At 41.9% G+C, this 787-nt stretch overlaps 1 protein-coding gene across 1 annotated transcript in view; it reads left to right on the forward strand.

The window, feature by feature from the left end:
- The window catches only part of ca8 (carbonic anhydrase VIII), a 23481-nt gene that overhangs the window by 18746 nt on the left and 3948 nt on the right, over positions 1-787 (forward strand). Inside the window, exon 7 of the mRNA XM_008293042.1 lies at positions 29-141. Within this exon, the coding sequence (XP_008291264.1) occupies positions 29-141 (113 nt within the window). The remainder of the gene's footprint in view (positions 1-28; positions 142-787) is intronic.

A 787-nucleotide genomic window follows, 5' to 3' on the forward strand; every position in this document is an offset into this window, starting at 1 on the left:
CATTTGATGTTGAATTTCCTGCCCTCAGACCCGTTACTGAGAGACTACTGGGTGTATGAAGGATCTCTGACTACGCCGCCCTGTAATGAAAGTGTGACCTGGATTCTGTACCGCTACCCTCTCACCATCTCACAGCTACAGGTAAAGCACAAAATAAAACCTGGAACATTATAACGTCCATCTTTCATGTTAGCAGAGTTTTAATCAGCTTGCTTTTAAATATTCACAATGACTTTTCCTCTCCGGTTTAATTTGTGTGTTTTTACATTCACAGCTCATTAAATGACGACACGTAATAATGAAAGGTGCTGCTCAAGCTAGCATAGAATTATCAAAGACCAGTTCATTCTTCTCAACCTTAAAGTATATTGGGTATCTTTCAACTCACTGAGCTCTGATAAACCCTCTGCACACTATTAGTTTAGCAGACAGTTACAGCATCAGTTCATATTTGAGTATTTATCTTTAAAACGGTGACGCGAGGTGTGAGTTGCTGTGAAACCAGGTGGTCCAACAACGACGACAGCAACCATCTTGGTGGTAGAGCTGCCAGTTTACACAACAAAGGATGTGAATCTGCCATGTCAGGAGTGATTCAGGATGTCAGTGATTGTGAAACTTTATCAGGAGACATCTTTACACTACGTCAAAGGTGGTTGATAAGTAGTTGCGTAGGCCAGCTCCTCTGTTTAGAGATGGCTGTTCCAGTTTGGCATAGATGGCTTTCTTCACTCTTCTGTCAAACCATCTGTCCTCTCTGTCCAAAATGTGTACATTGCTGTCCTCA

The sequence above is a fragment of the Stegastes partitus genome, unplaced genomic scaffold, assembly GCF_000690725.1.
Source record: "Stegastes partitus isolate 25-593 unplaced genomic scaffold, Stegastes_partitus-1.0.2 Scaffold854, whole genome shotgun sequence".
Taxonomy (NCBI): domain Eukaryota; kingdom Metazoa; phylum Chordata; class Actinopteri; family Pomacentridae; genus Stegastes; species Stegastes partitus.